The 19,829-nt window shown below is 43.7% G+C and overlaps 1 protein-coding gene across 1 annotated transcript in view; it reads right to left on the bottom strand.

The window, feature by feature from the left end:
• The window catches only part of LOC311328751 (centrosomal protein of 76 kDa-like), a 73,714-nt gene that overhangs the window by 50,577 nt on the left and 3,308 nt on the right, over positions 1-19,829 (bottom strand). Inside the window, exons 2-4 of the mRNA XM_084462669.1 lie at positions 829-984; positions 524-605; positions 127-351 (exon numbers count right to left, since the gene is read on the bottom strand). Coding sequence (XP_084318795.1) covers positions 127-351; positions 524-605; positions 829-984 — 463 coding nt within the window. The remainder of the gene's footprint in view (positions 1-126; positions 352-523; positions 606-828; positions 985-19,829) is intronic.

Here is a 19,829-nt window from a genome sequence, read left to right as displayed (position 1 = left end):
TGCAGTCTTGTTAACAGTTCAGACTTACAATCCTACACTAGGCTATCAGAGTCTCTGATCTCTAACAGGAAGAGGAAGCTGTACCCATGTATGTCTCTGATCTCTAACAGGAAGAGGAAACTGTACCTGTGCTGTCTCTGTGGATCTCCAGCAGGAAGCCCTCCTGCAGGTCTGGCTCGCAGGCACAGGACACTGGCTTGGAATGAAAGCGCTGGTTCCTGAAGTGCAGGTGGAGGGTGAATGTGGAGCACACCTGGCCAGGTAGGGGCTCCGACTCCTGCAGGTGCTCCAGGAATGCTTTCCCCCCCAGCACCTGGAGATAGAGGTACCTACACCCTGGGTTGATGTTAGCTGGGAGGAGAGAAGAGAGGAGAGTTAACCAGCCATCAGTCATTTTTACATCCAAAGATTATTTTGGAGAAAGTTGATGTTGTCCAAATGAAAGTTTGTGTAGGGAGAGGACATTTGAATGTAACTCAAAGTTGGACTTCTTAGTTCATGCAGATTGGTTTGTTCTGCTTACTCTTCTTTATCTGTGTCAGATCCTTGTTCATTAAGTAGGTAGCGGTCTTTGATGTGGATCCTGGCTCTATGTTAGACACGTCCTATCAAAACAAAAGAAAAAGAGAGTGATCTTGAGTTTGACAATATATTACAAGATGTGTTTAGAAAAGATCAAGGGTGAAATTACCCAAAAGCTTGCTGAAACTGAGGTACTATAATCATTAATAATATACAGGCTGTGTGATAGACACAATGCCATCTAGAGAACCCCATACATTTACTAATAGTAATACTGTGTTTTAATCAAAAACAAGAATAAGTTACCTTAGTGAACTGTAGATCCTTCATAACATCGTCTACGATCCCCCTTTGTCGCAAAGCTTCTAAGAGGTCCTCCTCAGATAGCGCCTGCCGTCCAGGACCCAGGTCCGCCCGCACAGTCGTCGCCAACACATCACGAATCTTCCCATGGATGTCCATCTGACATAGAGACACATTCACAAACTCCTTATCAACTGATCTCCAAAACATGCCAATCAAAACAGCACTAGGTCAAGGTCAAGGTCAACTTTATTTATAAAGCACGTTTAAAATCAACCGAAGTTGCACCAAAGTGCTGTACAATATATAAAATAAACTTAAACAAAAAACAGAATAAAGTGCACATAATCACAGAACAATAAAAGGACAGGACACAAAACAGGACAGGGGATGTAGGCTATCAGGCACTAATCCAGGGCCATATTTTTTGAGAATCTTTATGAGTCCTCCTATAGATAGATAAGCCAATAACATAAAGTTGAAGTTAAGGAAATGGTCCAAGTATGGCCAAGCTTTGTTCTAGTTTTCATTTGTGTATCAGCCCTGTGATGTGGATCCGCTCCAAAATGTAATGGTTTCTATGCATGGAGCTATAATATAACTGGAGCTATAATATAATTGGAGAAGGCATTGGAAATGGCCGACTATTCATTTCAATTAAAGTTGCTCACCGGCGCATAAAGCCATTTGACGTAGTGGCCAAAGCTTGGTATTACAAGTCACGTGATGGCATGTGGCCCAAAAGGCTAATTTCTTGCAGAAATAGAGCATAATAGATAGGGCTAGCAGCGGAAAACTTTTTTTTTCTGGGTATCATTCAACGTCAGAAACCAATTTTTAAATGATCAAGTTTTAACTCATTGACCCAATTTTTTTGTTGAAGCCAACACCTGTATCAACCCGATTTTAGAAATGCTGTGAACGAGCCTCAGAGACGCTGGGCAAGCGTTCATGGTGAACTCGGCGGAAATCACGTCACCACAGAAAGACCCGCCCTACTCTGCCTCTGATTGGCTAGTTTATTCGACATTCAGGAAGTGATGTTTATTGATGTCAGTGACAAGCTAACAGCAGCAAAGCCAATAGCTCTGTTTTTAGCAACCAGCTTGCTATAAATTATCACGAAATGTTGTTACAAAATTATAAGAAAAGATATAGCGTGTAAGTGGGTGAATAACTTACCTAACATTACCTAATGTTACATTTGCTCATGTTAACGTCAACCATATCGATACTGTATATAGGCTAGGTAGCTAGGCTAACGTTAGCTCTCCAGTTAATATAACTAGCCAGATTAAGTTTACTGTCATGTCGAGAGCTGTCGATGAAACAACTTCTACAGCTATGCTATAGCCACCTGGGTCACTATTGACTAGCTAATGTTAAAAAGCAAGCAATTCCAAGCATTTGACAATGAGCAAACAAGTAGTATGTGTACAATTCATGGAGATTGACCGATAGTCCGCCAAACCGATAGTGTCCTTTTCTATCTGCCCTTCTTTATCAGTTTTGCCGATAAATACCACATAGCAAATCCAAGTGCACCCTCTTTAGGGCTGGGATGACGCGTCAACATAGTCTGCATTATTGACTATGCAAGTACGTCGACTTGCAAAACGTGTGTCGGCACGTCACAAAGAAGTAAAATGGCTGCACCTGGTCAAAACTAGCGGAGATGTGTGTGTCCCTCGGCGCCCTAGGCAATTGCCTTCCTGTTGTTAGAGTCCGCTTTACAAACCGTAAACATCAGAATAAACCTATTGTCTTTGTTTGAAACCAGCTTAATCGACCACTCAGCGTGTTCTTGAAATCTAAACTAAACCAAGTAAGATTTTTCATTCATAATTTGGCAACGTGTATGTTTGGGGCGACTTCTTGGTTTCAGCATGTTTGGGCCGACCACACGGACGCGTGGTGTTCTTTTCTCGAAGGCACGGGGGTTCAACCTCGGGGATGCTATCGTAGCTGGTAGGATTTTACCGTGAGGCCCTGCTCGGTCTGAGATCTTGCTGAAATCTGGTGCGTTGTTTGAATCTAGTTTATAGTGGTTACTTGATTTGCTTAGCTGTGATAACTTGGACAATGGGTTTTATTTGCGCCGGTTGTTTCACACGTGTGTCCTGGTTGTTGCTAAAGCCGGCTTTTGAGCCGCATGCCCGCTTAAAAAACCTGTATATAACTTAACCAGGGTTTGGGTTTTTTGTTAGCGAAGCATTTACAACGTCCATCCATCCATCTTCATCCGCTTATCCGGGGTCGGGTCGCGGAGGCAGCAGTTCCAGCAGGGGGCCCCAGACATCCCTTTCCCTGGCAGCATCAACCAGCTCTGCCTGGGGAATCTTTAGCCGCTCCCAGGCCAGTGCGGAGATGTAATCCCGCTACCTAGTCCTGGGTCTACCCCGCGGCCTCCTCCCAGCCGGACACGCCTGGAACACCTCCCTAGGGAGGCGCCCAGGAGGCATCCTCACTAGATGCCAGAACCACCTCAACTGGCTCCTTTCGACGCAAAGGAGCAGCAGCTCTACTCCGAGTCTCTCCGGGATGACTGAACTTCTCACCCGATCTCTCAGGGAGACCCCAGCCACCCTCCGGAGAAAACTCATTTTGGCCGCTTGTATCCGTGATCTCGTTCTTTCAGTCATGACCCATCCTTCATGACCATATGTGAGGGTGGGGACGAAGATAGACCGGTAGATCGAGAGCTTTGCCTTTTGGCTCAGCTCTCTTTTCGTCACAACATTGCGGTAAAGCGACTGCAGAACCGCACCAGCTGCTCCAATTCTCCGGCCAGGCTCCCTCTCCATGGTTCCCTCACTCGTGAACCAGACCCCCAGATACTTGAACTCCTTCACTTGGGGTAAGGACTCATTTCCTACTCGGCATTTACAATGTTACAGTGCTAAATGGTGAAGTACTAACAGCGTTCATACTCTTGAAAAGCCTTATCTCTTGAACTTTTGGTTTGGGATCCACATTGTGGGGGTTGCTCCGACTCGATGGAGCTTTGTTATCTGAAGCTCGTTGTTTTTGTTTTCGACTCCTGTTGTGAAGAGTACAACACGGAGATGGCTGTTAAACTTCGAGAACTTTAAAACCCCAGGTGATTTGCTATTTGCTAAGTAAGTTGTGAAGGCCTTGTTTTGTTTTGTTTGTTGGCTCGGGTGTGTGTTCGTGGCTAGACGGTGTCCATGGGTGTCTTTCGTCGGCGTGTAGGCTACGTTTGGCAGTTTGCTGCGTCCTGCGTCTTTTGTGTTCTATGTGAAGCTGAGGCTTCTATGTCTATCGGATCCATTGTATGTTTGAGTCTACACCAAGGTAGATCTGTATTTGTTGGTCTTGTATTGGGATTTGAGATCCTGTGTTCTGTTTGTGTTTAACTGTTAAACACATGTTTATGCTGGCTATGTTCTTAGTTTTGTGCTGGTTTTGGTTTGTGTTCGTTTCTGTGATTTAATTTTGATGCTGGCCGCGCTCTATGCTGGCTCATTTTCTTTTTCGGTTCATGCTAGCTGTCCTCTATGTTGAATCCTTTATTCAACCATATGTTAGCTCATTGTTCTGTTAATGCTAGCTCCCACATGCTGGCTAGTTCATCCACATGTTAGCTAGTGCATCCCCATGGTTAACTGTTCTAAACTTTCCTTTGTGTACACGTAGTGACTTCCTATTTCGCTGCTTGTGTGGAAAAAAAAAGCGAGAGACTTCCTGTTTTGAACAAGGGAAGGATTTTTATTTATTTACTTATTTATTGTAATTTTAACAAATAGTTTTAATCTATATTTTGTACTCATGGGGTTTATTTTTCTTTCTTTTAAACAATAGAATGTGGTGCTTTTTGTCTGTGAACAGATTGCATTATGGGCTAAATATAGTGATTTCCCCCAGTTCATGTATGTTATCTGTTAAAGGAGTAGTAAAGGGAAAATGCATGTTTAGCCCTGTTTAAAGGTTACTTATGATCATATACAATGGTTCAGATCAAAACGTTGACAAAACTAGCACTTTTGAGAAAGTCTGATAATTGCTCTACCACCGTTTTGGTCACACAATGGATGTGGATGGGCATCTTGAAAAATCATTCAAAAACATGTTAAACTCTCGATTTCAAAGACAAGAAACTCACCTAGGTGTTAGTTGGTGTTCTGACATCTAATTCGCCATAAAGTTAGTTTCTAGTTCATCTGGAAAGGCTTTTTAAAATATTTTGCATAGAACTATTTAGTCGCAGCACATACGTGTGTAAACTTCCGCAAACTAGGTAGCCTAGCAACATAAACAATAACAATAGCTACCGTAAGTAGTTCCGCTTCCTGAATCCCCTCTGAGGATTGATCTACACATCTACAACGGTCGCTTCAATACAAGTCAATGGATTTCATAAAATGATCAATAAAATCCTACAGGATTCATACTTTGCGGCAAATTTGATGTCAGAACACCAACGGACACCAATTACACCCTTGGTGAGCTTCTTGTCTTTGAAATCGAGAGTTTAACATGTTTTTGAATGATTTTTCAAGATGCCCACCCACATCCATTGTATGACCAAAACGGTGGTAGAGCAATTATCAACTTTCTCGAAAATGCTAGCTTTGTCAACGTTTTGACCTGAACCATTGTATATGATCATAAGTAACCTTAAAATGGGGCTAAACATGCATTTTCCCTTTACTACTCCTTTAATGGTAGCAGTCAGTGGCTAAAGCAGTTACACTGATGATTCCTGTAATGTTAGCTATTTTGCTGCAATGGGTTCAACTTTTGTTTCTGGATAAAGGTCATGAGTTGCTGTTTTGCACTTCCCTTTAGGTGGTGAATAAGTAGATCCAGGACACAGTGGGTTATTTGGACATCTACTAGGATGTTTACCGCCAAAGTAAATAAAAGAGGCGACAGTGGGCATCCTTGGCGGCAGCCTCTGCCAACTGAGAACCTATCTGACATAAAACCATTTGTGTTAACGGTAGCTAGGGGGTTGGAGTACATTAGTTTAACTAATTTAATAAATGTGGGGCCCAGATCCATTATTTTAAGAACGGCAAAGAAAAAATCACATTCTACCCTGTCGAAGGCTTTACAAGCATCAAGGGATACAATCACAGTGGGGTCATTATCTGTTCAAGTGATCTATCATATTCAACACCCATCTCACGTTATCAGAACCATATCTTCCTTTCACAAAACCAGTTCCATCAGGTTTAATAATATCAGGGAGTAGTATTTCTAGCCTACGTGCAAGAACCTTAGCCACCATCTTGAGATCAACGTTGAGCAAACTTATAGGTCTATATGAGGAACATTCAAGGGGATCTTTGTCCTTTTTCAGAAGTAGACTAATGGAGGCAATTTTCCACGTGTCAGGAATCGGATCCTGATTGATCAGATCACTCAATACAGGCATAAATATAGGGCGAAGCTCAGGCCAAAATGTTTTGTAAAATTCGAGTGAGAAGCCGTCTAGCCCTGGTGCTTTCCCAGTAGGCATTGACTGAATAGCTTCCCAAACTTCTTCGTGTGTGAATGGGATGTTCAGGGCTACTCTGTCAGATTCTGATATAGAAGGTAGATATCTAAATAGGAGGTAATAATAACCGGGTCAGTATCTTGTGAGGTATAAAGGGATTTGTAGAAGTCACAAAAATAATTATTAATATGTAAAGGGTTATAGCTAGTACTCCCATCTGCCAATTTAATTGCCTTAATAGATCTTTCATTTTGTTCTGTTTTCAGTTGATGCGCTAAAAGCCTACTGGGCTTATTGCCAAATTCATAATATTTTTGCTTAGTGAAAAATAATAGTTTGTTAGCATGATTAGTATGGTCCAGATTTAGTTTGGCCTTTGCTGATGCCAGAAGGTTCCAATTGAATTGACTGGGCATTTGCTGCACCTTTTCTAAACGTCGTACCTACTCCTCTAGATCCTGTCTCTTTTTAGCTCTCAATTTCTTTAGTGAAGAAGCGTACGATATGATATAGCCTCGTATAGTAGCCTTGGCTGCTTCCCATTTAGTGGCTGGGGAGACAGGAGAATGTTGGTTATCCTGCCAGTAATGTGACAAATTTCTCTGATCATGGCACAGAAATTAGCATCCTGTATAAAAGAGGAGTTAAATCTCCAATGGCTCGTTCTGGGTATTGTTTCTAAATTTACATGGAGATGGAGAGGGGAGTGATCCAACAATACAATAGAACCTATTTGGGAGGACTGCACATTATGTATATAATTAGAGGGAATGAGGAAAAAGTCTATCCTAGAATATGAATTGTGGGGTCTAGAATAGAAGGAGTAGTCTTTAACATTGGGATGTAATTCTATCCATATGTCCACCAGTCCAGCATTCTTACACATGCCATTCAAGGCTGTGGATGCTCTAAAATTTGCAATGGGTGCAGTTGAGGATGTATCAAGGTCAGCATCTAAAATACAGTTAAAGTCCCCTGCAAGAATGCCAAAACCTTTACAGTGGTGATTGAACATCAGGACTATGTCTGACATAAATTTTGCAGAGTCCTCGTTTGGAGTGTAGATATTCAAAATAGTTAAATGCTGCCCTAGGATAAAGCCAGTAATTAGAGTGAATCTACCTCCAGGGTCAGAAACTTGGCATTCAAGAATGAACTGAATTTTCTTATTAATAAGAATTGCAGTACCACGCTTATTAGTATCATAAGAGGAGAAATAGATCCGGCCAACCCACCCCCTTCTGAGTTTCAAATGTTCTAGGTCGGATAGGTGGGTCTCTTGCAGCAAGGCCACTGATACCCTTTGCTTTCTAAGGAAAGTTAAAACTTCTTTCTCTTAATAACGTGGCCAATGCCCTTGACATTCCAAAGAACACAGTGAAATGGCTCATTCATGGTGGCCTGTTGGAGTACAGCAAGGTATTATTCTGGATACATGTGAACTGCTTCATTGCAAAACGAACGAAAACAAAAGAAACCTTATGCAACTTTGAATATGTGTTAAATGCAAAAGAACGTGCACGCAACATTTCCCCCCTCCCACCCCCCACTAAGAGTAGGCTGTAAACCTACTGTAGACCTATATAACGATTCAACTAGCCCTAATCAGCCTGCCTAAAAAAACGAAGGGCAGATGAACCGAATAGAATTGTAAGGTCAATATAAAAAAAAACAATACAAAAAATGTTATAAATGTAGGCTGTGTCATGAACCAGCAGGCCAACCTATTCTTTAGTTACTGTAGCTTAGGCTATAAAACAGTTTGTGAGAGTTGACAGTACGTAATTAAAAGTCTCAAGTAACCAAATAGTCAACAGTCTCACCTATCATGTCCGGTAGATTTGGCTCAGGGTGAAATGACACCCCTTCTTGATAAAAATGAAAAACAAAATACTCCTCTTGTGTAGTCATGTAAAAGTCCAACATCAAGACGCAAATCACTTCCCGAGATTCTTGAGGAAAGTGTCCGCAGACTTTGGGTCATCAAAGAAGCGCAGTTTACCCTCGTGCAGACAGCGGAGCCGTGCAGGATAGGCAAATCCACGGTACATGCCACGGCTGGAAAGAGCTTTCCCCACTGTCTCGAACTCGTGCCTCTTCTGCAGGATAGCCGCTGATAGATCCGGGTAGAAACGAAGCTTGGCCCCGTTGAAATTGACTGCTCTCTTGGATATCGCAGCCTTCAAGCAACCTCCTTATCCGGGTATCTCAGGAAGCGAACAAGCACACTCCGAGGGGGACCACCAGGTTTGGGTGCGGGAGCCAATGATCTGTGAGCCCGTTCAATGTCGAGAGTGCAGCCCTCCCCGAGGTCCAGCCATTTCGGTAGCATGTCTCGGAGAAACTTGGTCAGAGAGCCGGGGGTCTCCGAGCCTTCGGGCAGACCAACGATTTTCAGATTCTTGCGCCTCCCGTGGTTCTCTAAATCGTCACATTTAGCTTGGAGCAGGTTGACAGATGTCTCCAGGGTGGACAGCCGGGCCTTGCATGCTCGTGAACCGTCTTCGGCCTCGGAGATTCTGTGTTCCGCTTCGTCTAGACGACTTGCGTTAGACTGCACCTTTTGAGTGAGGTCGTTTAGAGAACTCTTCATCGATGAAACTGAGCCAACAATGTCATTGAGTCGTGTATCTATTGTGTCCAGACGGGCACCCACCGACTTAATTTCAGTCAGTATCAACTCCATATTGGATTCTTCCATGCTACGCTGTGCTTGGTTTTGCTTCTTGTCGACGAAAAGATCGGGAAATCTTTGTCAGGCTGAGATGTGGACATGACACGGGCGTACTTGACGTTATTTGAACAATCTTAGATTGAGGTTATAGGAGGTTTATCACTAAATTAGCGATGGTTTCAGGAGAGCTCAGGCTTCAAGCTGCCATCTTCCTCCGGGTCACGTGACGCCTTTTCTATGGTTATAATTTTGATTATTATTATTCTTTTGTAATTGTTCTTAAGTGTATTGGAAAGTGTTTGAATACTATTACAGATATGCCTATGCTGCCTTAATGTTTATGGAAAAAGTTAAATGTAATATTAATTCAATTCAAGACCTTAATGAAGTCTGTGCCATTGCCATTGGGGATTTGGAATATTTTGATACATAATCTGATGTTTCTAATTTGATTTTAAGGGTTTTCCTCTAAAACAAAGAAAGAGGTTTTTTCCCACTCACTCATGAATGTGAAATGTGTATTAGATTAGTAATCATGTTATCTTTTTACCTTGCTTATGCCACATTTTGTTGAGTTTTGGCACATGGTTTGCATGTGGTAAGAAAATAATCTTGAGTTTGTTAAATAACCTTGAGTTTGTTAATCTTTATTATGCTCCACCTAGTGGAGAATAGATTGCTTCCTTTCCATATGTGTAGAATTAGGTTTTTACCAAATCTGTTTGATTTTTATTATGATATTTCATAATTTGATTTTCCACATTGTTGATTCTTTCATTTTTATTATAGTTGTGGATGTTTAATCCACAAAAAAATTGTTAATGAAATTTAACTATCACCAATGTGTTACTTCCAAGTTGTTTCTTATTGTTTTCCTACAGACCTCTGTGAACCTTCCTTTTCATCCGTTCCCAGAGAATCCCTCTGTTTAGATAGAACATTTGGTCTGTGACGTCACTCCCCTTTACCCTTTGTCTCAGTGCCCGTCACCTCCCTCTATAACGAAGTTATAAAAGAGACTGCACAACAGAGTCCCAGTACTCTGGACTTGGATACACTTCCTGTTTCGAGTCCGAATTTGCAAATCGTAACAGAATAAAACTATTGTCTTTTGTTTGAAACCAGCTTGAATCGACCACATCGCGTGTTCTTTGAAATCTACCTTAAACCAAGTATATAAATACTTTCATAACAGCGGCGTGCGCCATCGTACGACGTCATACGACATCATACGACATCGTGGTGGAGGCGGTCTGCGGGTGGCTTTAGGCTCCCGAAAGAAGCAAACGCATTTCCCGAAATGCTTCTTAGCCAAAGATGATCTTTCGTTAAGAAGGTTTTGTGGTGTTAAGAAGGGTCTTGGGCGTTCTTAACACCTTCTTAGCGACCAAACGCTTGCAGATCCAGCCGTGTCAGGCAAAAAGAGATATTCAACCAATGCGCACTGTCATACCTTCATATTTTCAGCTTGTTGTGTGCATATTTAGTTAAATAAAATAAATAAATAAAAACGACTACAAATCATCACTATGAATTCTGTGAAGTGTCGCCCTGAAAATATTGCTTGGCGACACCTCGTCATTGTATGAGAATTCCATATAACTGTACCAACGTTATTCTGAGTTGGGTAGGCTAGCTGCGGGCACTACGCCACACATTCTGTTGAGCCAGGAATTGCAGGGTTATTGTCAAAGTTTGCAACCCAGTAAAAAAAAAAACATAACGCCGTTGGATTTGAATACCGGAATTGTTTAGAGGACATTTTCAGTTACACATTAATTCGACAGTGTTATTACCAAAAATTATCTGGTTTTGTACATTTACGTTTTTAGTAAAGAATTGGTGACGCTGTCGCCTCAGAGTGGGCGTTAGCACACACTCTTCCACTACTACTACTAGCCTACTACTACTAGGCTACTAGTAACGTTACTACTACTGCTGCTGCTGCTACTACTACTACTGCTAATACGGCTGCTACTACTACTACTACCACCACCACCACTACTACTACTATTACTACTACTACTACTACTACCACCACCACCACTACTACTAGCGTTTCTACAACGGAGAGTAAGAACACTTGATTCCGATTGGCTAGAAGCCGTGGCAAAATACTCTGTAACCCACGGCTGCGACCGCATAACAATTAGTATTAATGCGCCGTCAATCTCATTGACGAGACCATGGATAAAATCAAGGGGTAGGCTATGCTTTGCATAGCAACCACTCGCAGCAACCTCACGTTTTTCGTATCCTATTACAATAACACACTCATCAGTTCGACTCCAACACTTCCACACCCCTACCAGCAAAAACGAGTGCTCTGGAGAACTGTTTTAATAACTGCACCATAGCTGGAAATATTCAAATAAACCACCCGAATTATGCCTTATGTTTCATGTGAAGAAGGCCAAAAAAAGGCGAGATAGCCTATGTTGCCTGGCAACCATTTAATTCAGAACTATAGCTATCGCGGAAGATTTAGTAAATACTAAAATGATAAGAATGATCGGTAAATAAATGATTGAATGTTAAAAATGTGTGTTTTTTGTGAATATATAAATGTAGTAACCGTTGTAGATAAGCAATTGACGACTCGAGGCAATCTCCGCTATCGCGTCGGGCCTAACAACGCCCCGTAGCTGTGGTAAAATCCCGTGTAACCAAGCCCCCAGGATTCGAAATCTAAAGTGAAACCCTATTGAACCGCGCCATCTTGGCTAAATTTGTAGTCATTTGGCTATTTCCGGTGACTTTTGTACTTGCGCAGTTGTGCTTTTCTGTCCTACGCGCGTCCACGAATAAGTTAACTTTTATGTGAAATGAAATGAAAACCATGGTTCTCAGCAGGAAACCGGTGGCCTGTCCGCTCCGAGTAGGAAATGAGTCCTTACCCCAAGTGAAGGAGTTCAAGTATCTGGGGGTCTTGTTCACGAGTGAGGGAACCATGGAGAGGGAGTTTGGCCGGAGAATCGGAGCAGCTGGTGCGGTTCTGCAGTCGCTATACCGCACTGTTGTGACGAAAAGAGAGCTGAGCCAAAAGGCAAAGCTCTCGATCTACCGGTCTATCTTCGTCCCCACCCTCACCTATGGTCATGAAGGATGGGTCATGACCGAAAGAACGAGATCACGGATACAAGCGGCCGAAATGAGTTTTCTCCGGAGGGTGGCTGGGGTCTCCCTGAGAGATCGGGTGAGAAGTTCAGTCATCCGGGAGAGACTCGGAGTAGAGCCGCTGCTCCTTTGCGTCGAAAGGAGCCAGTTGAGGTGGTTCGGGCATCTAGTGAGGATGCCTCCTGGGCGCCTCCCTAGGGAGGTGTTCCAGGCGTGTCCGGCTGGGAGGAGGCCGCGGGGTAGACCCAGGACCAGGTGGCGGGACTACATCTCCGCACTGGCCTGTGAGCGGCTAAAGATTCCCCAGGCAGAGCTGGTTGATGCTGCTAGGGAAAGGGATGTCTGGGGCCCCCTGCTGGAGCTGCTGCCTCCGCGACCCGACCCTGGATAAGCGGATGAAGATGATGATGATGATGATGATGAAATGAAAACCGGCTTGCATATTAACCTGTATTTGTCAAATATATCCATTGGAGACATAATTTTTTATCCAGGCATCTTAGTTTTAACAGGTTAATTATAGCTGAACATGTTTTGTTTGCTAAAAGATGGTATTCATTCCGTTTGCGATAACGTTATTGCAGCCAGGCTAAATTCCTCAAGGGAGCCAGTGACAGGCGAGTTGAAAAGCTTCACTCCCCGCCAGCAGGAGCTTTGGCCGCTGCTACCGCATCTCGGATAACCTGCTGAGTTCGTGGCTGCTATTTCACATTCGCCCTTGATCAATCCCAATACCGATCCATGGTAATAATGAATCAATCGTTCAGATATAGGTTGGGTTCCGGTGCATAGTTGAAATGGTAGTGGGAAACGGTGATCAACTGGAGTGATCATTTGACAGCAATTATTAGCCAGAAATGGACAGAAACTGGATATTTTTTAGAATAACAGGAATTTATTCACATACAATGGAAAGGAGTTGATATGTAGGCCTAAAGATAAACGATACACTTCTATTCAACAATCCACAATAATTAGCCTACATGGTTAAGTTTGGGTGTTTTCAGTCAACGTTGGCGTTGACCGCTTCTAGCTTCTATATCGAATGGCCGACTGGTGTAAGATGGATAGCCTAAGGTTAGAGAGATAAATGTAGGTTATATTAATAAAGCTAACAATGATGTTGTAAAATGCATGCAGCACTGCCGATCTGAAAGATTGATTCATTATTACCATGGATCGGTATTGGGATTGATCAAGGGCGAATGTGAAATAGCAGCCATGAACTCAGCGGGTTATCCGAGATGCGGTAGCAGCGGCCAAAGCTCCTGCTAGCGGGGAGTGAAGCTTTTCAACTCGCCTGTCACTGGCTCCCTGGAGGAATTTAGCCTGGCTGCAATAACGTTATCGCGAACGGAATGAATGCCATCTACTAGCAAACAAAACATGTTCATCTATAATTAACCTGTTAAAACTAAGATGCCTGGATAAAAAAAAGAATGTCTCCAATGGATATATTTGACAAAAACAGGTTAATATGCAAGCCGGTTTTCATTGCCAAATCAAAGCGGGGCGAGCCGGGAACGTGCGTCTTCTAAATTCTCAAACTGCTTAAATCAGGATTAAATCTGGATTTTTTTTAAAAACTACCCAAGATGCCACGGGTTCTATGCTACACAGTGACAGTAGACCCCCTTTTGGTCTGACTCGTGGAGTTTCAAGAGATTCTGATGTGGCATTTCAAAATAAAAGCCTCTAAAATCTCAGAAACTGCTTAAATCAGGATTAAAGGGAAACTACCCAAGATGCCACGAGTTCTATGATACACAGAGGTAGGAGACCCCCTCTGGGTCTGACCTGTGGAGTTTCACGAGATTCTGATGTGGCATTTCAAAATAAAAGCCTTCTAAAGTCTCAAAAACTGCTTAAATCAGGATTAAATCAGGATTAAAAGAAAGAACCCGTGGCATCTTGGGTAGTTTTCTTTTAATCCTGATTTAATCCTGATTTAAGCAGTTTTTGAGACTTTAGAAGGCTTTTATTTTGAAATGCCACATCAGAATCTCGTGAAACTCCACAGGTCAGACCCAGAGGGGGTCTCCTACCTCTGTGTATCATAGAACTCGTGGCATCTTGGGTAGTTTCCCTTTAATCCTGATTTAAGCAGTTTCTGAGATTTTAGAGGCTTTTATTTTGAAATGCCACATCAGAATCTCTTGAAACTCCACGAGTCAGACCAAAAGGGGGTCTACTGTCACTGTGTAGCATAGAACCCGTGGCATCTTGGGTAGTTATGCTACACAGTGCCAGTAGACCCGCTTTTGGTCTGACTCATGGAGTTTCAAGAGATTCTGATGTGGCATTTCAAAATAAAAGCCTTCTAAAGTCTAAAAAACTGCTTAAATCAGGATTAAATCAGGATTAAAAGAAAACTACCCAAAATGCCACGGGTTCTATGATACACAGTGGTAGTAGACCCCCTCTGCGTCTGACCTGTGGAGTTTCACAAGATTCTGATGTGCCATTTCAAAATAAAAGCTTTCTATAGTCTCAGAAACTGCTTAAATCAGGATTAAAAGAAAACTACCCAAAATGACACTCCACGAGTCAGACTGGGAGGGGGTGTCCTACCACTCTGTAGCATAGAACCCATGGCATCTTGGGTTGTTTTCTGTTAATCCTGATTTAAGCAGTTTTTGAGACTGTAGAAGGCTTTCATTTTTAAATGGCACATCAGAATCTCGTGACACTCCACGAGTCCGACTGTGAGGAGGTCTCCTACCACTGTGTAGCATAGAACCCGTGGCTTAAGTAGGTTTCTTTTCATCCTGATTTAATTCTGATTTAACAGGTTTCTGAGACTTTAGAAGGCTTTTATTTTGAAATGGCACATCAGAATCTCGTGAAACTCCACAGGTCAGACCCAGAGGGGGTCTACTACCGCTGTGTAGCATAGAACCCATGGAATCTTGGGAAGTTCTCTTTTAATCCTGATTAAAGCAGTTTGAGACTTTAGAAGGCTTTTATTTTGAAATGCCACATCAGAATCTCTTGAAACTCCACGAGTCAGACCAAGAGGGGGTCTACTGGCACTGTGTAGCATAGAACCCGTGGCATCTTGGGTAGTTTTCTTTTAATCCTGATTTAATCCTGATTTGAGCAGTTTCTGAGACTTTAGAAGGCTCTTATTTTGAAATGGCACATCAGAATCTCGTGAAACTCCACAGGTCAGACGCAGAGGGGGTCTACTGGCACTGTGTAGCATATAACCCGTGGCATCTTGGGTAGTTTTCTTTTAATCCTGATTTAATCCTGATTCAAGCAGTTTGAGACTTAAGAAGGCTTTTATTTTGAAATGCCAAATCAGAATCTCGTGAAACTCCACAAGTCAGACCGGGAGGGGGAGTCCTACCACTGTATAGCATAGAACCCGTGGCATCTTGGGTAGTTTTCTTTTAATCCTGATTTGAACCTTTTTTTAAAGTCCCCCGCAGACCGCCTCCGCCACGATGTCGTACGACGGCGCTGTGTCCGGCTAGCCCCGCACACAGGCTGCGACATTCGACGCATTCTGGTGCACTTTAAAAAAACAAATCCCACTTGATCAGTCAATGACAAATAGCCAACAACCTCGCAATGGGTAAATAAATCTTATAATTTCTTCAATAAAATAATGGTGATAGTAGCTAAGCTATAGCCTTACAAGTGATTTTGTATCTTTTGGAAACAATTACTTTGATGCTGTATCAGTCACATAACCGTTTTTGTGTCTGTTTCATTAGGCAACATTGTAGCTAGCCTATCTGGCACTTGCAACATTGTGCTAACGTTAGCCTAGATAACATTAACGGACCTTATGTATGTATGTATGTTATGTAACATAACATAGTTAACAGACGTTAGTATAGGCTATGTAACTTTATGTTATGCATCAACCGCAGTGTTTGAGTGTCTTATCAAGTAGGCAACATTTTATGGCAAACCATTGTAACTGGCACTCATAACGTAGCTAGTGCTACATAGTTACTAGGCTAATATGTAGCCTAACGTTTGGCTATGCATCAACCGCAGTGTTTGAATGTCTGTTTTCAAGTAGGCAAAACATTGTACTGTAGCTAACAAGAACATCTGGTGTAGACATTAGTAATATGCACCAACCGCAGTTGTGTTTGTTTTCAAGTTGGCAACAGTATATAGTTAACAAATGTTAGCAGGCAAATTAGGCTATGTATAAGACATCTAAGTATCAATGAGCATGCCACATAATGCCATATGCCTACAACATTTTAGCAGTGTAGCCTAAATGCAGGTCATATTATTCTTGATTTTATTCAGACACACACAACATTTCTCCCACACAAGCTAAATATTTACTATTGATATTGTTTTGTCCCTTTTCCTTGAGCAAAACAGATGCTTGGGGGGTAACAGAGGACCTACATTCTCTGTGACAAGCTGGCTGCATACTTCAGCTCCACAGAGGGCAGTTTGGCCTGGCAGGATGGAAGGGTGTAGCCAAACCAAGCCCTCCTCTCCAGCCTACACCACCAGGCAGTCCCCCTCACCAGCCTATACCACCTGGCAGTCCTCCTTCAGCCTACACCACCTGGCAGTCCTCCTCACCAGCCTATACCACCTGGCAGTCCTCCTCACCAGCCTATACCACCTGGAAGTCCTCCTCACCAGCCTATACCACCTGGCAGTCCTCCTCACCAGCCTATACCACCTGGCAGTCCTCCTCACCAGCCTATACCACCTGGCAGTCCTCCTCACCAGCCTATACCACCTGGCAGTCCTCCTCACCAGCCTATTCATGGGTTTCAAATATAGTCCTAGACCTGCCATATTGGGGACCAACACAAGTGTTTCAATTGATCCGATTGGCTCTACTGCATAGAATCCTATGGAGTAGACCTAATTCATTCATTTGAAACACCTGTGTTGGTCCCCAACATGGCAGGTCTAGGACTACATTTGAAACCCATGAATACTATCTGGCTCTCCTCACCAGCCTATACCATCTGGCTCTCCTCACCAGCCTATACCATCTGGCTCTCCTCACCAGCCTATACCACCTGGCAGTCCTCACCAGCCTATACCATCTGGCTCTCCTCACCAGCCTATACCATCTGGCTCTCCTCACCAGCCTATACCATCTGGCTCTCCTCACCAGCCTATACCACCTGGCAATCCTCCTCACCAGCCTATACCACCTGGCAGTCCTCCTCACCAGCCTATACCACCTGGCAGTCCTCCTCACCAGCCTATACCACCTGGCAGTCCTCACCAGCCTATACCACCTGGCAGTCCTCCTCACCAGCCTATACCACCTGGCAGTCCTCACCAGCCTATACCACCTGGCAATCCTCCTCACCAGCCTATACCACCTGGCAATCCTCCTCACCAGCCTATAGCATCTGGCAGTCCTCCTCACCAGCCTATACCACCTGGCAGTCCTCCTCACCAGCCTATACCACCTGGCAGTCCTCCTCACCAGCCTATACCACCTGGCAATCCTCCTCACCAGCCTATACCACCTGGCAGTCCTCCTCACCAGCCTATACCACCTGGCAGTCCTCCTCACCAGCCTATACCACCAGGCAGTCCTCCTCACCAGCCTATACCACCTGGCAGTCCTCCTCACCAGCCTATACCACCTGGCAGTCCTCCTCACCAGCCTATACCACCTGGCAGTCCTCACCAGCCTATACCACCTGGCAATCCTCCTCACCAGCCTATACCACCCGGCAGTCCTCCTCACCAGCCTATACCACCTGGCAGTCCTCCTCACCAGCCTATACCACCTGGCAGTCCTCCTCACCAGCCTATACCACCTGGCAGTCCTCCTCACCAGCCTATACCACCTGGCAGTCCTCACCAGCCTATACCACCTGGCAGTCCTCCTCACCAGCCTATACCACCTGGCAGTCCTCCTCACCAGCCTATACCCCCTGGCACCTCTGTGACAAGCTGACTGCTTTCTTCAGCTCCCCAGAGGGCAGTCTGTATGTGGGGATGGAAGGGTGTAGCCAAACCAATCCCCCCTCACCACTACAGACACACACACACTCTCTCTCTCTCTCTCACACACACACCACCACCACCACCACCACCACCAGCAGTAGTATTATTAAACAATAAATTCATGATATAAATCCATGCACTCATGCCATTTTTTATTAAAAATGAACATGACTACAGTTATGCTACTATGGAAGGAGTATTGATTTAGCAGTTTAGTTTTTTGGTCATAGTTCAACCCCAGGATTATTTATTATAGCTATGTACATAACACACCCTTGTTATTTAATTGCACTGACTATGTCATGGACACAAACAGTCATGGGATGGGATAAGTAGGGAAGGGATGGGGTAAGTAGATGAGGATCATACTGATAGATTACAGATAGTAATGTGAATTGTCCGTTTGGGAACCTTTACGTCTAGTGGAGTACCTAGGTCTGGACTGAGGAACTGGTTGGTACTGACACTGTAAGGACAAGCGATTACAAGAATTCCAATGTACCTGTAGGCTACTCGTACTTGTTTTACACATAGCAAATATTATAATAGTTATAACGTTATTTTATTGTGGTGGTGGTACAGTAGGCACCACTAGAGGGCAGTCTGGTATAGCCTACCATATAGACACAGCCTGCACCTGGGCCATATTTAATCTATAAACCGGTGTGCACCGTTTTGTTACGGTTCCCACTTTAACCCAATCAGCAGAGTGATTCAATCCACCACCTGATCTGTTTCAATAAACGGGTTTCAAATGTAGTCCTAGACCTGCCATGTTGGGGACCAACACAGGTGTTTCAAATGAATGAATTAGGTCCACTCCATAGGATTCTATGCAGTAGAGCCAATCTGATCAATTGAAACACTTGTGTTGGTCCCCAATATGGCAGGTCTAGGACTATATTTGAAAACCATGAATAGGCTGGTGAGGAGGACTGCCAGGGTGTATAGGCTGGTGAGGAGGACTGCCAGGTGGTATAGGCTGGTGAGGAGGACTGCCAGGTGGTATAGGCTGGTGAGGAGGACTGCCAGGTGGTATAGGCTGGTGAGGAGGACTGCCAGGTGGTATAGGCTGGTGAGGAGGACTGCCAGGTGGTATAGGCTGGTGAGGAGGACTGCCAGGTGGTATAGGCTGGTGAGGAGGATTGCCAGGTGGTGTAGGCTGGAGAGGAGGGCTTGGTTTGCCTACACCCATCCTGCCAGGCCAAACTGCCCTCTGGGGAGCTGAAGTATGCAGCCAGCTTGTCACGGAGAGGCATCCCTGGGTCCTCTGTTACACCCAAGTATCTGTTTTGCTCAAGGAAAAGGGACAAAACAATATCAATAGTAAATATTTAGCTTGTGTGGGAGAAAGGTTGTGTGTGTCTTAATAAAATCAAGAATAATATGACCTGCATATAGGCTACACTGCTAAAATGTTGTAGGTATGTGGCATGCTCATTGACACTTTGATATCTTATACATAGCCTAATTTGCCTACTAACATTTGTTAACTTGCCTACTAACATTTGTTAACTATGTTCTTACTGTTGCCAACTTGAAAACAAACACACCAACTGCGGTTGGTGCATATTACTTATGTCTGTTCACCAGATGTTCTTGTTAGCTACAATGTTTTTCCTACTTGAAAACAGACACTCATCACTGCGGTTGATGCATAGCCAAACGTTAGGCTACATATTAGCCTACTAACGTCTGTTAACTATGTAGCACAAGCTACGTTATGAGTGCCAGATACAATGTTTTGCCATAAAATGTTGCCTGCTTGAAAACAGACACTCACAC

This window comes from Borostomias antarcticus, assembly GCF_949987555.1.
Source record: "Borostomias antarcticus genome assembly, contig: scaffold_92, whole genome shotgun sequence".
Lineage (NCBI taxonomy): Eukaryota > Metazoa > Chordata > Actinopteri > Stomiiformes > Stomiidae > Borostomias > Borostomias antarcticus.
This window is presented reverse-complemented; position numbering and strand designations above follow the sequence as displayed.